This window comes from Mesoplodon densirostris, chromosome 1 (genome assembly GCF_025265405.1).
Source record: "Mesoplodon densirostris isolate mMesDen1 chromosome 1, mMesDen1 primary haplotype, whole genome shotgun sequence".
Lineage (NCBI taxonomy): Eukaryota > Metazoa > Chordata > Mammalia > Artiodactyla > Ziphiidae > Mesoplodon > Mesoplodon densirostris.
The window spans coordinates 109,114,181-109,141,241 of record NC_082661.1 but is presented as its reverse complement, the minus strand read 5'-3'; the positions used below and the strand labels follow the sequence as shown (position 1 = coordinate 109,141,241).

The window sequence follows — 27,061 nt, the reverse complement described above, 5'->3', positions numbered from 1 at the left end:
GGGACCGACTCCGGGGCCACCACGTGGGGGTTCACCCTCCTTCCTCCGGACTCCGGCTGCGCGGGGAGCTGCGGGGCGGCGCTGGACCGGGCGGAAGGAACGTGGGGCGGGGCGGCTCGCACGCCAGGCATCGCCAGCCGAGCGCCGAGGCGCCGCGCCCATTGGCGGAGACGGTCGCGCGTCGAGGCCCGAGCGGCCCGGCCCAGCCCGCGGCGGCTCCGCGTCAATCAGTCATGGGGCTGCAGCCCAGAGCCGCCGCGGGGGCGGCGGGGCACTGGGCGCGGGGGCCCGGCTGAGCCGGCCGCGGAGCGCGAGCCTGCCGCGGAGACGACGGAGGCGGACGCGGGGTGACCCCGGCGGCGGCGGGGGGAGCGGGAGCCGCCTGGGATGTTCAGTGAGTGCGGGCGGCGGGCCGAGGGCGCGGGCGGCAGCGCGGGCGGCAGCGCGGCCTGGGCGGTGGGGGCGGGGCGAGCGGGCGGCACCGCCTGGAGGCCCGGAGCGCGGGCCCGGCCTCTCCTTCATTTACGGGAGAGGGAAGTGTCTGTGGGCCGAAGTCGGGATGAAACTTGGCACCTGGTGGCGGGGAGGACGCGGGCGAGCGCGACGATGCCCACCTGCAAGGGCGCCCGCGAGGCGGCCGCGCCCCTGACAGCCGCGTACGGGGTGCGCGCCGCGGAGCCCCGAGGCCCTGAGCGCCTCGGCGCGACGTGGGCGGGGAGCCGAGGGTGAGGGACCGGGTGTCCTCGGAGGCTCAGCGGAAGTGCTGCCCTCCCGACAGCGGTGAGAGCGCCCTGGGCCCGTGCCCCGCGGCGGCAGGCTGGAAGCGCTGATCTCTGACCTTGCAGGTGGAGGTCTAGGAAGGGAGACCCGGCTGGCAGGAATCGGTGCTGCGCTGGGAGGGGCGCGCGGGCGGGGGCCGTCTACTCTTAGGTGACCTAGCGCTGCGGGGTCGGGCGGACACGGTGGCCGCCCCGGTCTGGGTCCCAGCTCTGCTTGAGGGTGGGAGTAGGAAGAGGAGTTTGGGGCCGTAGCTTTACACTCGGAGAAGCTTCATGCAGCGGAGGGGGCTTGGTGACTACATCGGCCTCAAGTCGAAACCATGTAATTATCTGTAACCTCTCGGAGCCTTCGTTTCCTCTTCTGTAAAATGCGGTAATGACTGACAAACTGGACCTTTTAAAGGATACCCACAAAAGGATTAATGAATGTGAAAATGCCTGACAAATGGGAAGTGTTCTGTAAATACTAGTTATCAGCTATTACAATTTCTTTTTTTGGCAGAGAATACTTTCTAGGTTCCCCGTAGGCCTAAATTTTTTGCGTTAAATGTAATTTTGATTTTTGTCAATTATAAATCATTCCTGCCTTAAAAATCAGTGTTAAATTGGCAAACCAAAAAATGGGCTTGCCTTGACCATTTTTTTGTTTGTTTTCTGTCATCAACAGTAAAGCAGATTCGTGTGTTTTGGAATAGTTCTGTTGCTTCTCCCTCTGAATGTGTGAAGTTTGTTTGGTTCTATCACTGTGGAACTAGGTAAAGGCCCCTCTTAACTATTCAGTCACTGGTTTTTTGGTTTTACTTCCGCAAACAGATGTCCTTCATAGTACCTATGAAGGATATCTCTGGAGAAAGGGTTGTTGTTTGTTTGTTTTGTTTATTTGATGATTCGTTTTAGCTGGAAGGGAGCCCCAGGGGCGCTCTGTTAAACCAGCATTACCCAGTGGACAGTGCTAGAAACCGTTTCTAGCCTCTCCATGTGACAGACAGCCAGCTTCTCAGGTAGTAACTGTTGTGATCACTCTCTCAGCAAAGATTTGGTAAGCTTTCACTGTTGTGTTTCCCAAGAGAAGCCTTTGAGCAGCAAGACACTGTAAAGGGTAAGAGTTCAGACCATACAGCCAAGCTCCCCTCCTGGCACTGTGGACCCTTGGGCACCTGTCTGACTTCTCTGAGCCTCAGCTTTCTTATCTGAAGAATGCTCCCTAGCTTATAGGGTTCTCGGGAGGCATAAACGAGATAGTCTACGTAAAGCACTTAAAATAGTATCTTACCTGTGATGTACACTCAGTAAGTGCCAGTTATTAGTAGTGATGGTGTAGGAAACAAATAGTATGGTGATTCCTGTGATAGAGGTTTGTTCCTGGGTTTGGTGGGTGGAAGGAATCAGGCTCAAGGAAGCTTTGGGGAGGAAGAAGTGGCCAAGCTAGGCTGTGAAGCATGAGTGGGAGTTAGCTAAACCAGCTAGGAGTGCCATTTGGGGTGTTTCTACAGTTAATGGAGGAGCCTTGACCAAAGCCCCTAAGGCGAGAAGGGCTTGTGGTACCCACCTCTTTTGTAAACAAAGGCAGATAAGAGTACCCTCAAGGTGACACAGTGGAGACTGGATTTTTTTTTATCCTCCACACTGGTGAAGGAAGGAGAAAGTTTTTAAGCTGAGCACAGATGGCATCAGATTAGCTGTTTGGAAAGATTGTGCCTGTAGTGGTGTGGGATTAAAAGTAGGGAAGGCCCAGCCACTTGTCCTGGCAGCTTTGTGTCTGCCTGTGACTCCAAAAGGAAAATGACTGCTTAGCAGAGGCAGGCATTTTAATCCAAATCTGGCCAGCCTAAAGAGCACTTTGAGAAGGCATGAAGAAACCAGATCATTCCAGGCAACCTTCTCTCTTAAAAAGCATCTTCAAGGATGTACTGTGTATGCCTGACTACAAGGCAGGATTCCCCCCAATGTATCCCTCTGAAAAGAGGGTGGTACCACATGTTTAAGTCTCTCCTATTACAGGCACTGTAATTACCCTTTCCAACAACAAGGTGCCATTTGGGAAATACATGTTGGACTGAAACAATCTCAGTCATTGCTAGTTTGGGATATTTATACGACCAATGTGTCAACAGTAAGTGATAAATTTAAAAAGTTCTGCCCACCTGAATGGGTATTGATGGCTTGCGTTGAGATTTCCAGCGAGAGCATCAAGTGCTGTATCATAGATGATTTGGTAGGTGCGAAGGTGGTGTCTTCTGGAAAATGGAACTTGATGATTCAGAGTGCCTTAAGTGACTACAGAGACGCTGATGTTGAAGATGTAAGTGAATAGTTGGCGTAAAATTGTTTCATGAATTAACGTGTTGCCTTCTATATTTTAAAATACATGGAAGTTAATAAATGAAAGATTATAAGCAGACATTTGACTAATTGATCTACAGTCCTAAAGGTTTTTTTTCTAGTTTAAGTTAACCACAAATTTTTCTTTTTCAATTTTCTCATTGCAGGGGTAAAGTTGTCTTAGGTTCGAGCTTGCCTTTTATGTGAACGCTTTACAGAAAGTAACTGCTGCTCTGTTTGTCAACTGAAACAGATTCCTTTTTCCCGTCTCATTTTTTAATTTTATTTATTTATTTATTTATTTTCTGCGGTACGCGGGCCTCTCACTGTTGTGGCCTCTCCCATTGCAGAGCACAGGCTCTGGACGCGCAGGCTCAACGGCCATGGCTCACGGGCCCAGCCGCTCCGCGGTATGCGGGATCCTCCCGGACCAGGGCACGAACCCGTGTCCCCTGCATCGGCAGGCGGACTCTCAACCACTGTGCCACCAGGGAAGCCCCCTCCCGTCTCATTTTTTAACTTTAAGAAGGTTTCAAGAATGTTGTGTACTGTTCTATAGTGTTTTAGAAAACACTATAGAAAACTTCCATTCATAAATCTTTGTGTAGCAGTCAAATAAGATATCTTTCTGGTATGATGTATGTAAATGTATATGTATCTTAGTAACCTTACAGTGTTTGATAGTAATAAAAAGGTAGCTCCATTTTTACTAACAAAATACTAATTTTTGGAGATTTGGCAATTTAGGAATCAGAAGTGTTTTGCAAGACTTTGTGCATTGCCATTTTTAAGTCAAGGCGCTCTGCTTTAGCTTCACAGAGTAATGCCATGCTCTGGAATTGTGTTGTCCGATACAGAAAGCACGGGCCATGTGTGGTTGCTTACATTTAACTTGATGAAAATTAAAAATTCAATTCTTCAGCTGCGTTAGCCACATTTTAATTGCTAGATAGCCCTTTGTGGCTGGTGGCTACCACACTGAACAGTGCAGACCTAGAACATTTCCGTCATTGCAGGAAGTCCTATGGGCAGTACTACTCTAGAATAAAAAGTGATTCGGCTGCTCTGTGAGACACACACACACACAAAGGATTCAGTGTCATTAAAGCATCTCCAAAACCTCACTTGCTGCATTTGAATTCCATTTCAGGGAGAATGATAAACATAGGAAACCATATCCCCCTTATTCTGAGAGCACAACATCCTGTTTCTTCTGTCTACAGCGGTTGTAAATGGAGCACACGTGAAAGGTGTTCTTTATGACGTAAGACAGTAAATGTAGGTAGCCGTTCTATAAATTGTGCCATACCTTCCATGTTAACAAGGTTTTGTATAGAAATAATTTTTCTGAGCCCTAAAATAGTTTTGAAGTAAGCATCAAATATTTGTGGCTTTCTTGGTTCATAAAAATCCAGAGAAATCTTGTGCCTAAAGTAAACCGTCAAGAATTCCAAGCAGAAGCTAGATGACACTCTCTTTACTTTTAATGTGAATTTCAAAGATAAAAGCCCTGTTCTAGGGAACTCTCCATCTGGGGGGGAACTAAAGAACAGTGATGGCAGGAGTAGGCAGTCTGCATGGGGTGCAGAGGACGATTTTTTTTTTTTTTTTTTTTTTTTGCGGTACGCGGGCCTCTCACTGTTGTGGCCTCTCCCGTTGCGGAGCACAGGCTCCGGACGTGCAGGCTCAGCGGCCATGGCTCACGGGCCCAGCCGCTCTGCGGCATGTGGGATCTTCCCGGACCAGGGCACGAACCCGCGTCCCCTGCATCGGCAGGCGGACTCTTAACCCCTGCGCCACCAGGGAAGCCCCAGAGGACGATTTCAAGCATGGGAGTAGCATAGTCAGTCTTTTTGTCTGGCTGCATTCAAAAGGGTGTTTGAGGTTGGCCTAGAGTAGTAGAAGGACATTGGAATAGTCCAAGTGAGGAGTGATTTGTGCTGTCAGATCGCAGCAGTGAGGATATGGTAGCACAATGGCTCCAAGAGAGTCCTGTTTAGAATAAAGAGTTGATGGCCATTTAGAAGTGAGGGGGAGGGAGATAGAGAAAAGCGTCTTAAGATGATTAGTTTTCTTTTGGTTGTGGTTTTTTCTCTGTTGGTGGATGGTGACACCATTAAGCTGGCTGGGAAAACTAGGAAAAGGAAGAAGTATGGAAGGAAGAGAATTTGAGCACATCGAATTTCAGATGTTTGCAGCGTCTAGGTAGAGAAGTCTTTTAGACTTGAGCTCAGGAAGGTCTGACTAGAGACGGCACGAGTCTTGTGTCAGCAGGGAATGTGAAGGATGGCAGAGGGGAGCCAGACACCCGCCTGCAGGGGAGGTGGCGTGTTCAGCAGCCTAGAAGCCATGTAAGAGAGTGGGGAAAAGTGACTTAGATTTGACAAGAGTTGAGGAATCTCAAGTCTTAGCAAATAGCCCGCTGACATAGGAAACAGGGTCGCCTGGCTGAGTAAGGAGACTGGAGCAGATTTGGGGGTGGCTGCAGGTAGGAAGCTACAGGGAAAGGAAGTAGTTGACAAGAAAAGACTTCTGGGACTTTATGGAGGTCCCAGCTGATGTTAGTCAAGTTCTAGGGGCATCTGTCTGCCTGGCTGTATGATTTCTGCTCCACCCCCAACCCTCCTACCCAAATTAAACCCCCAGATTCTACATTGCATCCTGAGCCCCCAGCTGTGAGCCTTGTTCGTGTGCCGTTTATTTCTTAGGACACCATGGGAAAGAGCACAGGTTTTAGTTCAAGTGTATTCATGTTACGTCTGTGTCTGAGCAAAGCCTGAATATGAAAGGCCAACCTAACTTAAAAATTATATCATGTATGACTGAAACCGAGTTCATTTATTTTTCAGCTACGATTTTTATTTTCACAAACATTTTATCACAGTGATTAATAAAAAAGCTTATTAGGTTTGTAGGTGCTACTTAGAATGACCTTTTGATGGATTTTATAAGCCCTTAGAATACTGCAAGGAAAGAGAAGAGAACTGATATATGAGCACCTAGTAGGCACTTTATATGACCTCTCAGTTAAGAAAAAATACAAAATAATTTTTATCTGTTTTTAAGCATAAATTTATAATTGGAAAAAATACACTTACTTTAAAAAACAACAACAACAGAAACACCTAACTACTGTCCGTATACTCAGTTGGGGAACTGATTTGAGGATAGTGGTGGTGAGTGTGCCTGGATTTGTTTTGCACTCATTCATCCTCAAAGCTGACACCTTATATCTGAGGGGCAGGGGGAGACACACTGTTCATACAGTACTCTATTGGCAGCTCATGGAATTGGGTAGCGCTTAGCCCATGAAGTGCTGGGCTGGGGGTGTCTCTCCGAGCACCCCTCCACCAACCATACACATTTGAACATAAGTGGGTGGGGTTAGGCTGCAGCGAAGAGTATTAAGAGAGTGGTTCTTCCTGCACAGTTGTTACTTTAAGGCAGGAAAGTGATCATGTCCTGATTTTCTGTAGCAACTTTGGTAAAGTATTAAACAGTAGGCAACTATTAATGTATGAGAAATAGACACATATTGTGTCGGAATCCTCATGTTAATTTCCAGAAATACTAATAATGTGACATGAAAAGAAAGGTATGTGATCATCTATTTTTAACTTTAAAGTTAAAATATTTTCTGTCAATTGAAAATTAAGGGAAAACCCGAAATTTTTAACAAAGATGTAATTAGATTGAAGCTCAATTTGAATTTAAAAGATTTTATAATTACGGGAAAAGATAAACAGGTAACTTGGAATTGCAGTGTTAGTCTCATGTCTGAGTCTCTCAAAAGACAGGTCTGTTTTTAAGGAGGTTTGTGGGTTTTTTTTCCCATTCATGTGTCCATTTATGGGTATTAGTACTGTGGAAATCAGTCAAGGGAGGGGGACTGATTTCTCTGCAGAACTCTTTTCATTTATTATTTATTTCACTTGAAATATGTGTGCCCTGGAATCAGGGCAGTCAGTTGGATAATGTCACTGGTATTTCAGTTGAGTGTGGCTGTAAAAGAGACTAATGCCCGCGTTCCTCCCCCTCAGACTCTTGGCCCTGCAGTTGGCTCACAGCCCACCCTCAGGGAAGGTTCTTGTCTTACATGGTGGTTTGGAGCCAGAAACTGCTGTTCCAGACAGCTAATTTGGGCAAATTCATTAGAATCAGTATTTACCAGCTAGTTTCTAGTAATCCCCAATATGGCCAGTTTTTTACTATTGTTCATTCTCACTGCTTTCTGTTCGCTCTCTCTTTTCCCCTCCTCTTCAGACATGCATATATACATTGTCCCACCTTGGGGACACTTGTCACTGCAGGGTCTGCTGTGTCAGTTTTCCCATGTCTTTTCCTATGCACATTTTTTTTTTTCCTGTTAGAGAGATGACCTCTTACTCCCATCTTATCTGAAACACTAAGGGACACACATTGATACAAGCATGCACTCCCATGGCAACAAGAGATGGGTAGTAGGAAGTCTGGAAAAGTTTTAGTCCCAGCCAAAATACAAGGCATCAGGCTGCTTTGGAAGAGTTTGGAGACTAAGAACTCTTGAAGTTAGATTGAAAGCATCTTTAGCAAGCGGCGTAGGGTCGTGTGGTGGCGGGGCCGGGGGTGGGAGCCTGGTGGATTGCCTGCTTCTGACTTGGGTCCAAACTGGCAAAGGGTAGTACTCTCACAGTCTCTGTGTGCACTTAAATTTTTTTTCTCTAAATATAACATTGAATCAGAATCTCCAAGGCTGAAATTATTTATACACACACTCACAGGAGATTCTTATGTGTAACCAGGTTAGAAAACCATAGAGAATCACTGAAATAGTCAAACTGGTACAGGAATGCTTATTAGTAACCACAAAGAAACAATTTTCTGTCTTCCTCAATGGACAGATGAATACTTAGAGCAGTGATCCCCACTCTCAAAGTCTGAGAATTCTTGTATGAGCAATAGAAAAAAAGTCTTAATTAAAAAATAATCTGGGGACTTCTCTGGTGGTGCAGTGGCTAAGAATCCACCTGCCAGTGCAGGGGACATGGGTTCGAGTCCTGGTCCGGGAAGATCCCACATGCTGCGGAGCAACTAAGCCTGTGCACCACAACTACTGAGCCTGCGCTCTAGAGCCCACGAGCCACAACTACTGAGCCCATGTGCCACAACTACTGAAGCCCGCGCGCCTAGAGCCCGTGCTCCCCAACAAGAGAAGCCACCACAATGAAAAGCCCGCCTGCCTCAACGAAGAGTAGCCCCCACTTGCTGCAACTAGAGAAAGCCCGCGCGCAGCAATGAAGACCCAACGCAGCCAAAAATTAAAAAAAAAAAAAATCTGAGTTGTCATACAGTGAAAGACTAACATACCATAACCAAGTGAGGCAAATTCCATAGTGAAAGGTGGTTCAGTATGAGGAAATTTATTACTGTTTCATTGTATCACTGAATCTCAGTCATTTCAGACCCAGTGCCCCTCCTTTCTAACAAATATTTGATACTGTCTTTGGTAATCCAGAAATGAAATGCATAGACAATATAATCATTCTTTACACCTGGTTTAAAATAATATATTTATGATATCTTAACATTTTATATTTGTATATAAATATATGTGTTTTTGTGTGTACATGTCTCCAGCCTTCACTGTTTGCTCTGTTGTGTGACTTTTAGGCAATTGAAAAGTCGATCTTCAGATTGTGTTTTAAAAGAGTTACTATGAATCAGTTTGGAAGGATTATTTATTTGCAGATGATTTTGGAACAACTTGTTTGCTGCAGTATCTGGGTAAAATAGTTGTTTGGTTATTCACCACATATTGTACACTGAAAGAAATTGCAATGGATAAAAATTAGATACAGATAAACTTTTTTTTTAGTATTTAAAGAAAAAATAAATAACAGGTTTTTGGAATGGGGGGAATTTTAAATCTTAAAAACGAATGGAGGAAATCACAAAGGAGAAGGCCAGTGCATGTAATTGAAACTGAAAATTTAAACACATCCAAATAAATTATCAAAAACACATCTTCTACACACAAAAAAATTAGAAGTCCTTGATTTAGAGAAAGTTACCCTGGTGGGGACCATCACATGTGTATGGATAATGTTGCATGCATTCCAAAATGGACACGATATTTTGATCCTGAAGAAGAAAATATTTTTTACATCACAGAAGTGAACCTAGAAAATTCATTCAGCTGTCACTGGTCATCTGGACTGCAGTATTCTTTACTCCAGGCAAAGGAGTGTTTGAGGCCCTTGGCAGTATCAGGGGTTCCTGTCATTCTTGATAATAAATTTAGCAGTCAGGGTAAATAGTCCTTTTGGAGGGGGAACCCCCAACTTAGCTTGAGTTATCAGAAGTTATTTACCCCTGTTGAGTGCATTTCCTTCCATATAAGAATTCATGAGACATTTTCTAACACATATACCTACCCTCTTACAATTCTGATGCTTTTCTGTACCTGGCATTACAAATAAAGCGTGAAAGAGGTAAACAGTATGATTGACATGAAAACACACTGCTCAAATCCTTGACTCAGCGCCAGCAGCCTTTTCCTGACTGCTAAGAAAAAGCATAGCTCTCCCTTTCCCCATTATTAACTTCTCACTTTCTAACACCTTGTTACCTGGTTTCTGAATGTCTCAGAGCTCTGCTTTCGTGCTGCCTCCTGCCTGCTTTCTGGCTGGCTCCCTGCTCCCTGACCCCTCTCCCTGAGCGAGGGGCGGCCGGGAACATGGGGCCCTGGAATTCCTCGGGGCAGATTGAAATCATGGTCCTGGATGGAGTTTGCCGGGGGTCTGTGGAGCTTTTTTTTTGGGGGGGGCGCACCTTGCAACACGTAGGCATGTGAGATCTTAGTTCCCCAACCAGGGATCAACCCCATGTCCCCTACCGTGGAAGCACAGAGTGTTAACACTGGACTGCCAGGGAAGTCCCATGGGGCTTTATTATCTAGGCTATTCCCGTTTTCCATCATTGAAGTTGGCCGTGTTTTCATTGGGACAGTACATAAAGTGGAAGAGAAGGTGAGGTTGGTCTTAAGGCTCTCAAGTCAGCCAGGAGACTGGCCGCGTGGCCTCTACCCGCGCGTGACGTCCGGCTGTCCCTGTGGTTCCCCCTCAGGTCATGAAACGGGTGCGCACCGAGCAGATTCAGATGGCCGTGTCCTGCTACCTCAAACGCCGGCAGTACGGGGACGCAGACGGCCCACTGAAGCAAGGTCTGCGGCTGTCGCAGAGCGCCGAGGAGATGGCCACCAGCCTCGCAGGTACCACCCACCCCCGTCCCGGAGGCATCCAGCCCAAGTGCCTCTCTGAAACCCCCCCGCCCAACACGTCCTCCCGCAGGATCCCGGGGGCTGTGAGCTGAACCTGATGTCGTGTGCGACTTTCTCCTTCCGTGAGCTAGGGCCAGGCTCTCTGTCCCCCTCTTGCACGTGTCCCCTCCCCTGTTGCCTGGGCCTCACCGTGGAAGGCATGTTCTCCAGGTGGATGTGTCCTTTGGGATCCGTGGGTGGAAATGTTGGCATCATATACGTGTTCCTGAGACTTTTAACATTTCTTTTTGCTTTTGCTGTTAGTTTTGAAATTGGATTTGGATTCTTTTTTAGAAAAACTTTGTAGAAATTTTTCTTGCCATGCTGTCAGGGTGGTTATGAGCGTCTTTAAATGGCCGGGTGTGGGGAGCTTAAGGTTGCAGTGCCTTCTCCAGCTCAGCCCGGCTCCTCAGGGGAAGCTTCCTTCCCTTCAGTGTCAGACCCACTCATTCTCCCTCGCCTTCAGACTCTGCTGGGTTCCCCGACAAGGACAGGGCCAGGCGATGAACTTGGAATCGATTCATGAAAGCCTTAATGTTTCTAGTAGGATGGCCAGTGTACAGGACCAGAGTAATTCCTTCTAAACTCGCCGTCACAGCCTTTGATAAGCTCCCGCTGCCCTGTGTTCGTTGGAACCTGTGCTGTTGCTGATAGACAGTAGGGCAAGCACTATTAAATTTGTGTTCTCAGTTGTCTTCTTTTCGATATGATGGCGTATTAGGAGAGTCAGTGTTCCTGGAAAACCACCAGGAAAAGCGAGAAGCTTCTAAAATGTGATTATTGTAAGATTTTGTCCTAGGTTTTTCTGTTGATTGAGTGATCTGAATACTTATATCTGCATTCAGCAGATGGTCGTGAGGTCTGCTGGTGGCCAGGTGCTGAGAAGTTCTCGAGAGAGCTAAGACTTGATTCTGGCTCCCGAGGAGCTCTGTTACAGTCAGGAGGTGAGGCAGGCAGGTCAGCACACGTGGGCGGGTGTGACATAGTGAGTCCTGTGAGGGGTGCTCAACCTCCATACAAACAAAGAAGATGGTGCTCTCAGGTCAGCCGGCAGGTCAGAAGGGCTTCCCAGAAGGTCTCATGGTTCCCAGCATATAGTCAGGGGTCAGTAAATCATAGAAGGCATGAGCTGACTTTCCAAAGAACCGTTAGGAGCTTATCGGGGGGCAAAGCTGGGGGAGGGTGTCCAGGTTATCAGATATGGGTCTTAGCAGGATGGCCGTGGTGGCTGTGTTGACGGGGGAAGGCCCGGATTGGCACCAGGGGAGCTAGTCAGAAGGCCGCAGTGTGATCCAGTAAGAGGTGAGGACAGCCTGAGCTAAAGGGTCGTCATCGGAATGGCAAGGGGAGGATGCCTGTGAGGGCTTGTGACTGTAGGACTCGAGACTGGTTCCCTCACGGCGGGGCAGCAGGAGAGCCTATTCGTGTGTGTGCAGCCTTCCAGCGTGTGTCCGAGTTCCCGGAGGGGCGCTGACTCTCTTCCCATCTGTCTCCCTGCCTCTCGATGCTCTCCGTTGCGTCTCCTTGGCCCTGCTGCATTAATTACATTCCTGCTTCCTCCTTCTCACGTGCGTCCCACGCGCGTCGGTGTTTGTCCAGATTGTTGTTGAAGATGGCTTGTCAGTCCCCTGCCGCCTCTCCCCAGTTGTGAGGTCCCCCACCCCACCCCAAGCAGAAAGGCTAGGAGAATTTTGCTTTTCTTGTTAGAAAGCATGAACTCACAGAATGGCGATGAAGCGCATGTTTACATCCTGAGTATTGAGACTCCAGCCTCCTTCCTCCTCTCGCTGCCAAGAACACTGCCATCCAGGCACCTGCTGTCCAGGAAGGTGATTAAAAGCCTCGCCCCTGGTGAATCTGCCCTAACAAGAATGGACCTAAAGACATCGCCAGCGGGAAATTGCCCATCCAGGTCCTCTTGGATGATAAGCGCATGCCCAGAGTTCTCATCAGCTCTGTGGTGCCTCACTTTCATATAACTAGGGACTGTCAGATCCTGGAAGGAACTGATCTGCTTCATATGAAAACTGGAAGGAAACAGTGAGAAGCAACTTGAAGGAAGCAAACAGCAGAGGGAAGAAAAACTTTAAAAATACCATCATTGATAGCCTTGAAACAAGAAGAGACTGCTATTTTAAGAGAAGAAAACATTCAGATAAATACATGACAGTGAAGCTGAAAAATCATTCGGAGGGTTGAAAGTTGAGGCAGCCTCCCAGAAAGTAGAGCAGAAAGACAAAAAATGGAATCTGGGAGACATTAAAGGATCAGTTCCGGAGACCTACCACGAAATTGTCGGCGTCCCAGAGAGAGAACACAGGAGAGAAAGCAAAAAAATGATTCAAGAAAATTTCTCAGAACTGCAAGACGTGAATTTCCAGATTGAAATGGCCCAGTGAATGCCCAGCATGGGGGTTGAAGATGGACCCATCCCAAGGCACACGATGATACAGTGTCAGGTCCTGGGGTCAGATGCGTCCAGAGGAGTCTCTCGTGAGCCTGTGTGCCTCTCCTCTCTCATCCAGCTCGTGTACCCTGTGCTTTATACCTTTCGTTCCTCTGCTGTCACGTCACTGGGTGTCAGGAGTTGGTGGGGTAGGTATGTCGGTCATATTTAACCAGAAGCCCCAACGTACTTTGAAAACGGGCTGAGATGTCAGATGCTACTGCTGCGCCTCCTTCCATCCAACCTGCCACGTTTCGGGCTGGCGATTGTCTTTGCCGTCCCATCTTATGTATCTTTTCCTCCTTAGTCCAATCAGAATCTGGTTGTGCCAACATAGTGTCTGCGGCCCCTTGCCAGGCAGAGCCCCAGCAATATGAAGTGCAGTTCGGACGGCTGCGGAATTTCCTCACCGGTAAGTACTCCGCACAATCCCCTTCTCTTGTTAAAAAAGGGCGCTGCGAATTTCCCTGAGAACCATCTGTGCTCCAGCTCTGGTGTTAGGTACCAGGGATTCAAAGGTGGTTGAAAGCAGGCCTTGCATTCACACTTATGGTCTATTGGAACTCCCAAGAGAGTCAAATCAGGAGATTAAAGTGTGCAAGGGCAGTGCTCTGGGTGCGTTACTCACTGTTTTGTCCGTTGCCTTCAGCACAGTGACTGTGGCTTGTGTTGAATAAGTAGAAGCTCAGTCAGCCGTGTAGGGAAACCTCCTTAAATGCAGCAGGTATGAAATGGACGTTAATATCACTACCAGTGATACAGTACATGTCAAAATGCTTTTTTCCCCTTGTTTCCAAAAATGCAAGACAGTAATCCTCATGAATCAGCAACACCAAAACATTAGAAGTTGTAATTTGGTCCAGTTTGTGGGTGCTGTGAGAACCACAGACACACTGAATCAGTAGATGTGAGTTCTAATGAGTTTTCCTAATTCATTGTATGACTTTTTAAATTAATCACTCTAAAAATTGTAGTCATGTAGCCTTTCTGGGGCCTTTAGTTCCTCATATGTAAAGTGAAGAAGGCTCTTCAAAGGCAAAACCAAGTGATTTCGTCTAGTCCTAAGATGACTGATTATAATTTTAATGTTGAAAAGATGGTTACAATAAGCGAGACCATGCTGATTCTGGTTATTAATCAAAGTCTTTTGTTGAGTACTTTATACAAAACACCTTGAGGTACAAGAAATACAAAACTTTCTCTGTCCTCAAAGGATGAAGAGTTATTAGCATGTATTGGTTAATAGAAAATTATAGTTAAAATACTTTGAAGTTGTTTTATTTTTTTCCCTTATTTGAACAACCCTCAGGTTAATAATTTTTAATGGTAAAGAGGCATAGTAAGTGATCAATATATAAACCAAAATAATATACCTAATTTTGCACACTGAGAGTTGTCCTAAGTTTACTTCACCCTTATAATGGTTAGTATTTTAAAGGAAAGAATCCACATTTCCTATATTCTGTAGTCTGGCAAAATGACCAAAATGTTACAGGAAATAAAGATTACAAAATAAAACCCTAAAGAGGGTCATCTTATCAGTCTCACTGTTGTTGAGTGATGGGATTCATTCTGTTGAATTGTTACAAAGATGAAAAAATTGCGAAGACTAAGGGTCTAATAAAAAGAGTCTATTATGTTTAAAGTGGAAAGAAAGAAACTCCATTAAGATCCTCATATCATATAAATGTTAAATGTCTCAGAACAGTGATCAGCTGCTTTCCATGTTCACTAAAGATAAAAAAGAAAAATTGGATTTATAAGAAGGATTTCATTCAGAGGTAAGCAAGAACTTGGAGATAATCAAGTTATTTTTCATTATTGGCATTGGTTTTTGAGGCTTTGAGCAATTTTTAAATTTTTAAAAATCCGTTTTTAGGAAGTTATTTTACTCGGTTTTTTAAATACGGTTATGATTTCTCCCTGAGAGACTTCTCTCATCAACCTAGTGGTGAGGAAGCTGGTTTAGAAAGAAGTGCCTGGTGTCTTTCAGCCTTTCTCTTTCATTCATTCAGCCTGTACTTATGTGAGGCTCTGACTGTCCTGGGCTAGGTATTGCAGGGGAGTGTATTGGTGGGGGCCCGCCCTCTGATGAGGGAGCCAGGCAACGCGGAAGCTCCGAATCTGTCACTGTAATAGTCTCCATCAGCCTTTTCCTACGCAATTTCTTGTCATGTTTCAAAACTGAGAAAGCTGTCTGTTACCTTGTCTGTAATTTAATTCTTTTTTTAAAATTTTTTTTTATTTTTTCGGTACGCGGGCCTCTCACTGTTGTGGCCTCTCCCGTTGCGGAGCACAGGCTCCGGACGCACAGGCTCAGTGGCCATGGCTCACGGGCCCAGCCTCTCCACGGCATGTGGGATCTTCCTGGACCGGGGCACGAACCCGTGTCCCCTGCATCGGCAGGCAGACTCTCAACCACTGCGCCACCAGGGAAGCCCTGTAATTTAATTCTTTAATCCTTGGTCACAGGTTATTTTGAGGGGGTGAGTATATGTGTTTTTCCTCACAGACTGCTTTTCCTGGAACATTTTTCTCCACCTTCAGGGCTCTGAAGAGCAGTCAACCAAATCAAATGAATAGTTATTTCCTGAGCACCAAGATGAAATATAACATGTAGTCATTAATCTGAACTGAAAGTTAACCCTAACGTAAGAGGGCTAAAAGTCACAGTTTTGCATGAGATGTGACTGGGGGAGTGTTTGCATAGGCCAAGACGGAGCCAGTCGCTGGGTGTTCGTGGGAGCTGAATTTGGAGTGAAGGGAGGGGCTGGCGTGGGGTGGTCAGAGGCAGCCTTCCTGAGGAGGGTTGGGTCGACATTAGCACTTGCATGTCGGGCATCTGTGCCAGAGTAGGAGGATCTGGCCTACTTGCAAAGGCATGAGCAAAGGGGCAGAGACGGGATTATTTTTTCAGGAACAACGAAGGAGCCGGCTTTGTTGAAAATGGGCTTTCGGGGAGGGATAAATTGGGAGATTGGGATTGACATATACACACTACTATATGCAAAATAGGTAACTAATAAGGACCTACCGTACAGCACAGGGAACTCTACTCAATACTCTGTAATGACCTATATGGGAAAAGAATCTAAAAAAGAGTGGATAGATGTATGTGTGTAGCTGACTCACTTTGCTGTACAGCAGAAACTAACACAACATGGTAAGTCAACTATACTCCAATAAAAAAAATTTTTTTTAAAGAGAAAAAAGAAAAAGAAAATGGGCTTTCAGATTGGAGATAAAGACAGACAAAATGGAGGCAAGATCTGACCACAGGGGTAGAAATGTGACCCTCATCCTGTGTGATGGAGACAAGCCCGGGCGTGAATGTGGGTGTGGAAGCAGTGGACGAGAGTGTTTGTGGGTGGGGCGATGGGAGGCCAGCCTGAGTCCACTGTGGTCCCTGAGGAGTGAGACAGGGCTGTGGATGCCGAAAGCGGGGTCTTCAATTCACAGTTACATTGTCAAGGTAGGATCTCCAGGGCTAAGGAGTAAAGAAGGGAGAAGATCTAAGGATGCCTCAGGCTCTTTGGTGGGGCGGGGTATACTGAACAGAAATAAGTCAGGTTTTATTTTTTACGTTGTTATGATGATAGCATCCTGCTATGTAACACAGAAGATACAGACTGTGATACAGAACTCAGCATCAGCCCTGGGGAGGTACAAAGTAAAGTCTAGGAGATGGTGACTCTTGAAGGAGATAACAGAGAAAGGTAAGAGGTTCTAAGGCTGTAGCTGCCTCCAGTATTTCTCCTCCAGAAGCTGTGGGGCTGAGAGCTGCCGTGAGCTCGCCTGTTGCTCCAGGGCCTTTCCTATGGGACATGTAGTGGGAAGAGCATAGCCTATGGGGTCAGTCACTCTGGATCTGAATCTGGGGACAGCTGTGACTCCTAGACACAATGTGGATGTAAGTGCCTGGCTCATGGGAGGCACACATGCAGGGGTAGCTCCTCAGAGTGAGGTGAGCCTTCAGGGAACAAGGGAAGAAGAGGAGCCCCCAGGCAGGGACACGAAGGCGCAGGCCAGCTGGTGCTGTTTCAGAGCTGAGGACGGCGTGCAGAGAAGGGCCGGGGAATGAGGACCAACAAGCTCGGTGTTCATTTAACTTAGTGTCCTTTCAGTAAAATACGAGGTGTATGTTATGATTTCAAGGGAACAAGATTAAAATTGAGTTAAGACTTAATGTTAGTCTCACCTTGTTCCACATATAGAATATGTTGATTGGAACTTTTATACCTAATATACTGTTCTCTTCAGGCAAGAAAGAACAATTAAGCAGCTTTGAAACTATGGGCTGAAACAGCAGTGAATTTCAGTAAGTTTTAAAGTACTACATCCCTATTTCTAGATGGCTAGTTTTTTTTAATCCTGGACTTAGTAAATTAAAATGCCTCTCATTTTCGAAAATAAGCCTGAAACTAAGATTATAAGGAGTTGAAAACAGCCCTTCGTCCCAATAGAATATATTGGACGTCTAATTGGTAAGGGTTGAATCTTTTTGTTTGTTTTAATTAGTATTTTGGGAAAGAAATATTCCAGAGGTCTTCTAAAGAATTACAGTATTTAAAGAAATGTTGAAATCTGTATTAGGGTTCTCCAGAGAAACAGAACCAACAAAATGTATATGTATAGAGAGATTTATCTTAAGGAATTGGCTCACGTGATTGTGGAGACTGACGAGTCCAAAATCTGTGGGGCAAACCCGCAGGCTGGGACCCAGGAGAGCTGCAGTTCATGTCCACAGGCCACCTGCTGGCCGATTCCTTCTCCCCCCCAGGGAGGTCAGTCTTTGTTCTCCTAAGGCCTTCAACTGATTAGATGAGGCCCACCCACATGTGGAGGGTGATCCAGTGTACTTAGTCTACTGATTTAAATGTTCATCTCATCTAAAAAAATGCCTTCACAGAAATATCTAGAATAATGTGTGAACAAGTTTCTGGGCACTGTGGCCCAGCCAAGTTGACACATAAAATTAACCATCACAAGTCCACCACCTATGGACTTGTGATGGCACCCTTACCCATCTCCTTAAACCATAATTAACCTGCAAATAAAGGTGATTAACAAGGTCATAATTCTACTTAACATGGTACAGCTATCCCAAGTACAACCAAGAATGCCCTAATGCCTTCCTCAGAAGAGGAAGCAAAGTCCACAGGTGATGTTTACTCTTCTCCTTGAGATCCCATAATTTAAATACTGTGAAGTAAAGTTAACAATACTTAAACACTATGATATAGGGAATTCCCTGGTGGTCCAGTGGTTAGGATTCCACGTTTCCACTGCAGGGGGCCGGGGTTTGATCACTGGTCGGGGAACTAAAATCCCACATGCTACACAGCACGGCCAAAAGAAAAAAAAAAAGAATAAATACTATGATACAAAGTCAGTATAACTTATGTTCCATGGTAAGGGGATAAGAAAGGAAAGAAAACAAAGATATTTGCTTATGTATAGATATACACACACACAAACATGTTCATAACAAAATAAGGAGGAATACTCATGACAGGTCCAGTCCTGGGGTCTGTCACTGGTCACGTGGTCATAGCTGGTCTTCACCTTCCTCTGCTGCCTATTCTGTATTCCCTTTGCCTTCAGTTAGCACTTCAGCTGTTCCTGGTTCTTTACCTGGTGGGATGATACAGACCTTCGTTTCTGAAGGGCCTGGGCCACTACTAGTCCTGCCTGGATTGGATTGTTGCATATTTCCACTCACCTTAACCTCAGGGACGGTAATACTAAGAGATACCCTAAGGGACCTCCTGTGTCCCAGACACACTCTCCTCAGCTCCCTGTGGAGCATAGTCCAGTTTCCCCTCAGCATTCAGGGTCACTCACCACAGCCAGCACCAGAGCTCCCTGTGCCTGTTGGTACAGAGGCAGGAGCCCTAACTTCAGTTCAGCGGGATCAGTGCAATTGAAGTTCATCTTCTAAGAATGCATTTGAGTGGGGGCATGTTGATCCTCAAATGCACCTACTATGCAATTAATTCACCTGTGATGAGTGAAATACAGCATCAAGCAGAGATAGCGTGCAGGGATCATCTCCCTTCCAATTAGGGAGATAAGATTCCCTAATGCAGTGTTCCTGAATCTTGAGCCAGGTATGGATTCCTTTTCAGGAAAGAAAAAAAAAAAGAAGAAAGAAAGAAAATGCTAGCGGAAGTGCTAAGAGCTGACTTAAAGCATTTTTATATTAATTACTTAGGTACATACAGACATTACACTTGAAACCTTTATGCTTTATTTTGTATAAAAGCTAAACTCATTTACATATAAAGTACAAGCAAAACCACAAAAATAAACTTCAAATTAACAGCAAGTGAAAGTAACAGATGGATTTTGCCAGTCATAACTCGCTACTCTAACGGGCCTAGGGCTGGTGTCACCCAGCTTCCCTGAGGTGCTGGTGCCTGCGATGGCCCTGCTCGCTGGCCACTCGCCTCCGTCCAGATGGATGTGGAACCTTCGCTCCGTTACAGCTCTCTCTGCCCTCCCTCATTTAGGTGTCACACACACTTCTGTGCTTTTCTCACTAGCCTGTGACAAAGCTGTACACTTTTTTGAACATTCTTTGTCATGTACTTTCATGGTGTTAAAGTCTCAGATTAGTAAATGATTTAGTCTTAATGACATGAAAGTGTTCCACTTGTAAATTATCACTGCAAAAGAGAAGTTGTACTTTTTAACCAACAAAATCAAAATGAGTACACTGACAGATGTGGGACAATTACAGATGAACGATGTCATGTTGGCATTGAGACATGCCAGCCAGGGGGGCTAGACATGTTAATGAACCCACTAAAATAAGAACTTGATGTTACTGCAGGTGATGGGGCCAAGAGGAATCAGAACAAAATAGAGCACTAAAACTGTATGATAGTACTTACTTGCTAAAGGCCATCCAGATAATTCTGAATTTACCTGTGTTCATTGTTTTTTAAATTATCAAGTTAAAGTTTCTGTGAAGAACTCAGTCTCCCGAGACTGCATCTAAGGTCTCTCCAAGGTCTCAGGTCCCAGTTGGAGCAACACTAATGTGCTGGGGAAAACACTAACCCTTGAAGACCTGGTACGAGTTACTGAATGCATGTGAGAACAGGCACATCGCTTAACCTCTGGGCATCGAATTCTGGGTTTACGGCTGACTTCGGGCTGTGTTTGCTGGCCTTCAGGGTCCATGCTCTTCTTTCCTCAGTCCTGGCTTGGACTTTGAGTGTCCAGAATTCTGTGTTGGGCTTATACTTCAATCCATAGCCTCAGAAAGTAGGGTTGTGGCCAGAAAAGGCCATGTGACGGCGGGCTCCCCAGGAGACTCTGCCGACTGTAAAGGCCTTGCTTCTCTTTCATTGCAGATTCTGAATCCCAGCATAGCCATGAAGTGATGCCTCTCCTGTACCCCCTCTTTGTCTACCTCCACCTCAACCTGGTCCAGAACAGTCCCAAGAGCACAGTGGAAAGTTTTTACAGCCGCTTCCATGGAATGTTTCTGCAGAATGCCAGCCAGAAGGACGTCATCGAGCAGCTGCAGACCACCCAGACCATCCAGGACATCCTGTCTAACTTCCGGCTGCGGGCCTTCCTGGACAACAAGTACGTGGTCCGCCTGCAGGAAGACAGCTACAACTACCTTCTCCGCTACCTCCAGAGTGACAATAACACCGCGCTGTGCAGAGTCCTCACCTGGCACATCCACCTGGACGTGCAGCCCGCCAAGAGGACGGACTACCAGCTCTATGCCAGCGGCGGCCCCTCCCGGGGCGAGGGCGGCGGCCTGGAGCCTGCCGACGTGCCTGCGCCCATCCTGCAGAACGAGGCCGCGCTGGAGGTCCTGCAGGAGAGCATCAAGCGTGTCAAGGACGGCCCCCCCTCTCTCACCACCATCTGCTTCTACGCCTTCTACAACACGGAGCAGCTGCTGAACACGGCGGAGGTCTCCCCGGACAGCAAGCTGCTTGCCGCTGGCTTTGACAACTCCTGTATAAAACTGTGGAGTCTGCGTTCCAAGAAGTTAAAATCCGAACCGCATCAAGTAGACGTGTCCCGCATCCACTTGGCTTGTGATATCTTGGAGAAGGAGGTAGGAATGTCGGTCTTTCTTCCCTGCGTCTGCCTTACTTATCAGCTTGGAATATTCCGACCAAACATGACAGATCTTACGGCAAACGCACTTCCTTATTTCCCGCATCATATAGCTAACGCCAGACTCATGCCTCGTAACCTGTAGCCAGTGACTCCCTGCTAATGCCCAGCCTTGGCGGAGACAATAAGCAATTAGACATAGGATCACTGGGTCCTCTGTCTGCGTTTTAAAGTGTGGTATTGCCATCTCCCAATGCCATCAGCAGTAAACGAGGACACTGGTTTCTCTCCACCTTCGCCCCCCCTGGCTGTCCTCAGCCTTTCGAGGGCAGTACAAGTCCTCTGGCTTCACCCAGGGTACCCCCATTTCGTCCAGCAGTTGGTGTGACGAGCTGGTTCGCTCTGTTTGCAGGTGGTAGTTGAAAAGCACAGGCCCAGTGGCCTGAGTTTCAGGTCACCGAGAGTCATTGCCTCAAAAAAAGCACGGGCAAAGGGAGGTAGAAATTGAACTTCACAGAGTTCACCTTCCCTGAGCGTGGCGCCACGGAAGTTGTGGGTAGGATAGCGCTGTCGTATCACCACTGAAATTCAGGAGCTCGGCCTCAAGTTACTTTGGATGGAAAACCTTTGCACCAGGTTGAAAAGTTAATGAGTAAAAAAAAAAATCACTCGAGTTAATTTCCAGTTACTGATGAGGGTATCAAGAATATTGGGTGTACAAGTTAAGCCCCTTTTCTACCTGTTCCTGTTTTCTTAGTCACCTTCCATTTAGTATGGCCTTTGAGTCTTTGCTTCTTGCAGTTAAGACAATATAATTAGAGGAGTTTGTTAGGATGAGTAAAGGGTCTAAATGCCGATGCACAAACTTAGATTTCTAGAATTCTGTAGTGCCCTCCAGAATAGTTTTCAATGCACAAGTTTATCTTCCTTGGAGACAGCTCCAGCCTCTTGGGGGTTCTTCACGTACAGTGAGGGATACTGCCCTCATTTACTCTCAGTTTTTTACTTAAAAAAATTATTCCTACCGACCTTATTAGCTTTGATGATACTGAGTTTGGGGAGTTCTAGGCATTAAAAAGTAATATAAAGGAAGATAGCAAAGGTAGAAAGATAGTTGCAAAAATGGAAAGAACATTAGCCTAAAATTTAAAAATCTAAGATTCTACTGTGGCTACCGCTGAATTTTGTAACATGTGAATTATATATCATTTTTTAAAAAAATCAAAAACAGTAACCAAAAGCTCATGTGTAAGCATAAAATTATCCCAAATACAACTGGATTTACAGCCCTGCCCTCCGGCTTCTGTTGTCTCCACGTGAAGAGAAGCTAGATTAGCCTCGGAAATGTGTTCACTGGACCCGCAGTGCTGCTCCCGTCACCCGGTACCAGCAGCCTTGGAATGGGGAGTGGGCCTGCCCTCCCTCCCCCACTTCGCTGCACACCAGATGGAGGTAGCTTGTCGATTGGCAGCTGTGTGTTTTTAATATTGCACAGCATGGCAAAACCACAGGTCCCCAGTGGAGGGCTTGCCCTTCTTTCCAGTTATGTGGACAGGACAGGACAGGACCACCCTCATCACCACCAGCCTCCCCACCCTCAGCCCGGCAGTGCAGCACCTGTGTTCAGTTCATTTAACGTCTGGTCATTCTGTTCCCAATCTGGTCATCTTTAGGTTTGAAAAGTGAAGTCAGTGTTGTCAGTAATACTCAGTTCTGTAACTTGTGTATAAAACTGTCATTTAGATCTGGCCAATAGGAATATAATGTGAGCCATATATGTAACTTAAGTCGTCCTAGTAGTCACATTACAAAAGTAAAAAGAAGTAGTCAAAGTTAATTTTAGTAATGTATTTTCAATGCAATATGGCCAAAATACTGTCATTTCTACACATAAGCAGTATTTTTTAAATATTAATGAAGTCTGTTATATTCTCCCTTTTTGTCCTAAGCCTTGGAAATCTGTTGTGTATTTACACGTAGAGCACACGTCCGTTCACACTAGCCAGCAGCCACCTTTTCCCTCCTAGGTCAGGCTGCTGTCACCTCTCACACAGATAGCAGTGTCTCACTTGCTTCCAAGTCTCACCCACTCCCAAGCCCAGCCATATTTAATTTCTTTCAGCTCCATCAGTAGCTAATTGGAGAACAGCCCAGGGCTGACTTTCAGACCCCAAAGTACCCTGATCTAGGAATGACTGCACTGTGAGCTGGGCCACTTGGAACGTCCTAGTCCAGAAGCAGATGGAGGGACTCCGTGGCCTAAAGCAGGGTCAGCAGACTATAGTATTTGAAGATGTTATTTTTCTTATTCTTTGAAAATTTCTAGTTTAAGCATGTCTCATCATGTACATAATATAGCTTATTATTACATGAAAGTACTTTACAAATTAGAAATTCCTATTTGGGATGCATCTGGGGTGGAATTTACTGTGAGGGTTTAGACAGTGGCAGGGCATTTGGGGTGCTGTTCTGTTAGCATGGAAGGTTCCGTGAGGCCAGGCACGTGTGACCCACTGCCTGTTCAGGGTTTCAGCTCGACTGTGCTGAGGTCCTCATGGGGATGGGTTGAGCCACAGAAAAAAATGTGGCCGGACTATTTTAAGCTGTGGTCCTGGCAGGGAGCTGATAGGGATGGCCAGCAGGCCTGTTTTGGCTTCCCCATTTCTTGGTTTGTAGAGTCAACCAGGCACTTTTCCACAGGCTCAGGACAATGGTTGGGCCCCTGGGGAGTCCAGCTTGACTCCGGTATGTCCTCCTCTCTGCCCGTAAGCACACAGAGGGGAGACCCACTTCCATGACTGCCTGCTCCAAATGAAGACCTCTTAAGCCTCGGAGACAGTACTGTGTGCCCGGGTGGGCCGCTAGCTTTCAGAGGCCTTCTGTGTAACTCACCCAGGCTCGTTTCTTGCCCCCACAGCTCTGACACAAACTCTCCGGTGCAGAGCAGAAACTTTAAAGTGTTGTTGTAATCTCTTCGGAAAGGAAAATTACTAATATGCTTGGTAACGCTCAGTGGAACCTCAAGCTCTCAAACGCTTAAGTGCTTTTAATGTTGAGTATCTGGAAGAGCCATTTTGAATCTTCATGGACATCAGTGTTTATTTTCTCTTAACTTTTCTCCAATACATAAACACTGGAGGCATTCATTCCATTTTGAATTTAATAGTTTTCAGATGAAAAGGATGCCCTTTTTCTGTCCAAAGGCTCACGAGGCAAGCTGGTTCAAGAAGCTTCATCCTACCCCCTGCTCTTCCAGTGAGGTCACTTGACTTTATGAATTCCAGGGTGAGGACGGCTGCAGTTTTAAGGAGCTTGTCCACGAGAGAATGAACGGAGAGTGGGTTTGAACAGAGAGAGTGTGCTTGTGGGGCAGAGGATGAGGAGAGGGGCTCTCCCCCCACGGCACGAGTCTTTTCTGTCGCCACACGTAAGGATTCATTTCCAAGACTCACACGAGTCACTTGGCTTTATTTAGAGCAATTCTGACTCCACGCCTCGTTTGTTACTTTGGGAAAATATTTGAGACCCTCCAGAAAGTCACGGTTTCAAAACTGTTCTTTCCTTTTGGACACCAGCCATTCATGCCTGGTCACAGGGTGTGAGCATAATTTACTGATGGCTGCACCTTCCTGGCCTACTGTTATTTCTGTGGTATGTCCAGGTTTTATTTTTGGCTGAACTCCCACAGCGGTTCTGTATAAAAATCTCGAAGTGAAACCACGCCTGCCTCCATCACGGGCCCCAGGCGTGGTAGTAACAGGCACGTGGGGATTTTTCTAAATGGACAAGAGACAGGGAGCAGCATGGCCTACAAAGCAGCTGAGACTGACGGGCGAAGACATGCCAGTAGAATAAAAGCATCTAAGGACATACGTTCAAAAGTACATCTTTTCGAGTGATCGGCTCTTGAAATCGGTTCTCCTCAACCTAAGAGTAAGGTCCACAGTCATCGCTCTGCACTAATAGCCTTGCTGTAGTCTTAGCTGCGAGGTGAATTTAAGGAAGGCAATTTGTAAGTTGTAGGAGACTTTTTATTCAGTTATGCAATTAAGAGTTCTTCTCCTGGAGTCACCCTAAAGAGCAGGGTCATTTACTGAGTATATGCTGTTTCCCAAGCAGGTCTGTTTTTAGACGTTTGTTTTCCATGACAGACCACTAAACACTCTTTTGTGTGTGTGTGTGTGTGTGTGTGTGCGTGTGCGTGTGCGTGTGCGTGCATGCGTGCGTCCCCACAGGATGACGAGGACGATAACGCAGGCACGGAGATGAAGGTCCTGCGGGGACACTGCGGGCCAGTGTACAGCACCAGGTTCCTTGCGGACAGCTCAGGGCTGCTCTCCTGCTCTGAGGACATGTCCATCAGGTACTGGGACCTCGGCAGCTTCACCAACACTGTGCTGTACCAGGGCCACGCCTACCCCGTGTGGGACCTGGACATCAGCCCGCATAGCCTGTACTTCGCCAGTGGGTCCCACGACCGCACGGCCAGGCTGTGGTCGTTTGATCGGACGCACCCGCTACGCATCTACGCCGGGCACCTGGCAGACGTGGACTGTGTCAAGTTCCACCCCAATTCAAACTACTTAGCCACGGGCTCGACCGACAAGACAGTCCGGCTGTGGAGCACCCAGCAGGGGAACTCGGTGAGGCTCTTCACGGGCCACCGTGGCCCCGTGCTCTCTCTGGCCTTTTCCCCCAACGGTAAGTACTTGGCGTCAGCGGGCGAGGACCAGCGGCTGAAGCTGTGGGACTTGGCGTCCGGGACCCTCTACAAAGAGCTTCGGGGCCACACGGACAACATCACCAGCCTCACCTTCAGCCCGGACAGCAGCCTGATCGCGTCGGCGTCCATGGACAACTCGGTGCGCATCTGGGACATCAGGAGCGCGCACTGCAGCGCACCCGCCGACGGCTCGTCCAGCGAGCTCGTGGGCGTCTACACCGGCCAGATGAGCAACGTGCTGAGCGTGCAATTCATGGCCTGCAACCTCCTGCTGGTGACCGGAATCACACAAGAAAATCAGGAACATTGATTTTTATCTTTGATGTAACAGACTGGGGCGTGTGAAGGGCTCCAGACGGTAAGTCTTAGGACAGACGGATGGAATCACTGACTGTGAAGGACTCCCCGCGTCCCCACGCATCCCCCCCTCGCGCCCCCTCGTCCCGCGGACATCCCAAGCCCGCCACCCTTCGCTGAGCCCCCAAGTGTGGAAGGACAGGGGGAGGAAGGGCAGTGACGGGGAACGAACGTGAGATCAAGAATCACGGAGATCCCGCTGTGTCCTCCTGCCGGCCCCTTCCTGTCTCTGGAGCCAAGATGCCCTCACCTCGCCGGGGCTGCACTTGGCCAGAGGAGGTTTGCTGGGCGCCCTCCCCAGGAGCAGTGCCGCAGGGTCACTGGGTGGAAGGGACTCTATCTGGGTAGAATTCGGGGGCGGGAACTAGGAAAGGGGGCGGGGTCATCCTGGCAAATGTCTTTCCTTTTTCGTGATTACAGAGAACCAGGATTTTTTTATTATTGTTATTATAATTATAATTATTATTATTAATGAGAAGAGGAAACCTAGCACTGGCAGAGGGGGCCTTCTCTGCTCTCATCTTTCAGGTTTTACTCCTGGCACTGGCTGTGATACTTGGAATTTTGAGGTTCAGGGAATTCAGAGAATGTGGTCGCACAGTGTATTGGGAGAAAGGGAAGATTTCTGGGGGACAGATTGATCACTCCAGCTGACCTGTTTCTAGAAGTGGTTGGGTGGATTTGATTGAGAAAGTCTTGGGCTCTTGCAGTGATGGTGGGATAGATTCTTTTCGTGGCTGCACTTCTATTAACAATTCTCTCCCCTGAAAGGACAGATTGTAGTAAAGAAATGAAAATAATTGGAAGTGAGAAGTCAAAAGATAGAATTAGAAAATGTTGAATTTCCAAATGATTCCGAGGTGTGGCTTTTCCAGCGTCTTTTCCCCCTGAGATCGTGCCTCCCACCTCCTGCTTTGCGATAGCAGTTTAATGAACAGTCTGTGAAACAAATCTTAAGTACGAACACACACGTCGAAAACTACGCTCTGAGGATAAAGCAACTTCTAATTTGTGGGAAAAGGATTAAATATTTCTGTTTTCTGAAAAGA

At 46.8% G+C, this 27,061-nt stretch overlaps 1 protein-coding gene across 8 annotated transcripts in view; it reads left to right on the top strand.

Annotated features, from left to right (window-relative positions):
- Positions 1–27,061, top strand: part of TAF5L (TATA-box binding protein associated factor 5 like) — a 27,303-nt gene extending 242 nt beyond the window's left edge. Inside the window, exons 1-5 of one of the 8 annotated variants that reach the window (XM_060107585.1) lie at positions 206–394; positions 10,206–10,350; positions 13,152–13,256; positions 20,206–20,930; positions 25,168–27,061. In XM_060107585.1, coding sequence (XP_059963568.1) covers positions 10,209–10,350; positions 13,152–13,256; positions 20,206–20,930; positions 25,168–25,965 — 1,770 coding nt within the window. In that variant the 5' untranslated portion in view covers positions 206–394; positions 10,206–10,208 and the 3' untranslated portion in view covers positions 25,966–27,061. The other 7 variants (XM_060107600.1, XM_060107591.1, XM_060107575.1 and 4 more) reach the window with 7 other exon arrangements.